General features: G+C 32.9%; 1 protein-coding gene across 1 annotated transcript; it reads right to left on the reverse strand.

Moving 5' to 3' along the window:
- Positions 1-127: 127 nt before the first annotated feature.
- Positions 128-1063, reverse strand: LOC111618804 (casein kinase I-like). Its single transcript, XM_023360372.1, has one exon. The coding sequence runs from the start codon at positions 1061-1063 to the stop codon at positions 128-130; it is 936 nt and encodes a 311-aa protein (XP_023216140.1).
- Positions 1064-2472: the final 1409 nt, after the last annotated feature.

Consider the following 2472-nt stretch of genomic DNA (forward strand, 5'->3'; position numbering starts at 1 on the left):
AATTGAAAATGCATTACCAGTCACAGAATTTCTTATAATGTTGTTACATCTTCATTGACAAAACTGTTTTTACTGTTTTTACATAAAAATAAAACGGAACCCATCAGTCTGAGTCACCAAAAAAACATCAATTTTCTACTTCCGACTGGTCGGTCTTCTGTTCTTTCTTAGGCTTATTCCAATCGAATACGTAGTCGTATTGAAGATTAAGTGAGCGAAATAAATTGATAAATAATTGCCTCAGGTACGTATAATTTGGAGTTTCATCAAAGCGGAGACCTCGACAGTAATTCAAGTACGTTGCAAATTCGGCCGGAAATCCCTCACAAAGAACTTCTACTGGTATCGACATTTTTTTTTCACTTACTTTTTCATATGCTTGTTTTTTCGTTGCTGCTGTCACATTTTGCCACGGTAGACTTCCACGATTAAAATACATTAACACATATCCTATCGACTCCATATCGTCCCTACGACTTTGTTCAATACGCAAATGGGAATTAATGCTAACATAACTGATAGTACCAGCCAAACCTGTATCCTCACGATAAGGTATATGTTGTTTTTTGAGAATATATGGTTTTGCTAAACCATAGTCTATGAGATAAAGAATATTGCGATGTGTTCCGATTCCCATAAGAAAATTCTCTGGTTTAATGTCTCGATGAATCAAATTCTTATTGTGAACATATTCAATTCGTTCAATCATCTGATCAGCTAGCATTAAAACAGTTTTCATAGTAAAATGTCGTAAACGAAATGTAAAAAGTTTTTCTAAACTTGTTCCAAGAAGATCCATGACTAAAGCATTATAATTATTTTCTTCTCCACACCATAGTATATCAGGTATACCGACACCACTTTGAAGAATTTTATATAATTTACCTTCGTAGAGTAGTCGTTGATACTTTGCTTTTTTTGACTCCAATTTTATAGCAACCCGTTTTCTATTTGTGATGTCGATGCCAAGATAAACGTCTCCATACGAACCACTTCCTATCTTAAGTATGATTTTATACTTTCCATTGACGATAAACCTGGGTGAACTACTGGCGCTATCCATTTTGTTATAACGTATATCTAACGTTCCACTGACTTTTTATAACTTCACAGTAATCTCGGTTACCTTATAAAGAGCACGCGCAGCTTGCGGAATATCTGTAAACTGCACGTGCAGCTGACGAGGTATCTGTAAACTGCACGTGCAGCTGACGAGGTATCTGTAAACTGTACGTGCTCGTTCTAAGGTGGTAAGGCTGTTTGAAACGTTTTACCCAGTAGTATTCCATAAAATGAATCGATTCTAAAACTAATGTGACTCGAACTTTTTCAAAATAAGTATAATTTTTTGAAATAATCCATATAAAATATGCTATAAAGAAACAGTTGTAGGAATATTTACTGAGTGTACATCATTCGGAGACCAGTTGCTTAAGCTTATTTTCGTCGCGGAGCGGCACATCGGCGTACGAAGCGTGTCACGTGACATTCGTGGGTGTCATTCGGTCACGTGATACTCATCTCTGACGTGTTTCTTGATAACTTATTCTTTCTGCCTAGAATTCGCTGAACTTTACAGACATTGCGCGATAGATCATAATATACTATAGTATTTTTATTGTAATTAGAAACGACTTATTACTATTATTCACTATATGAAACAACGAAGGTAAAATCGCTGGATAACGACAATAATTCTATCATGATATATATTATGATGATAAATATTAATTAAATGCAAAATAAGATGTCTAATGTCTCGATGTAAATAAATATTTTATACAATGTTATTTACGACATGAAAGAGATTATGCCATTTAAAAGCAGAGCAGAATTATTAGTTATTTATCGCATTATCATACGTTATTACATGTTGATTTTAATCCATATTTAAAATGAAATAATCTATACTAATATAATAAAGAGGTAATGTTTGTATTTTAGTTTGTATGCAGCAGGTAATCTCCAAANTACTATAACCTCTGTAAAATATACTGGAATGAAACATTCATATTCCTGTGTAATTATTAAACAGTACAAAAGTTAAAAGTTATTAGATGTTGGAAGTTTAATTTGAATACTTACAGTTTAAAAGGTAAGAATAAACGATTAACACATTAAACGGTACAAATAAGATATAAAAATAACATTGTATCTACTATGGAAACATTAAAAAAAATTGAAAATGCATTACCAGTCACAGAATTTGTAATAATGTTGTTACATCTTCATTGACAAAACTGTTTTTACTGTTTTTACATAAAAATAAAACGGAACCCATCAGTCTGAGTCACCAAAAAAACATCAATTTTCTACTTCCGACTGGTCGGTCTTCTGTTCTTTCTTAGGCTTATTCCAATCGAATACGTAGTCGTATTGAAGATTAAGTGTGCGAATTAAATTGATAAATAATTGCCTCAGATACGTATAATTTGGTGTTTCCTCAAAGCGGAGACCTCGACAGTAATTCAA

This window comes from Centruroides sculpturatus, unplaced genomic scaffold (assembly GCF_000671375.1).
Source record: "Centruroides sculpturatus isolate CEXI.00-Female unplaced genomic scaffold, Cexi_2.0 scaffold13, whole genome shotgun sequence".
Lineage (NCBI taxonomy): Eukaryota > Metazoa > Arthropoda > Arachnida > Scorpiones > Buthidae > Centruroides > Centruroides sculpturatus.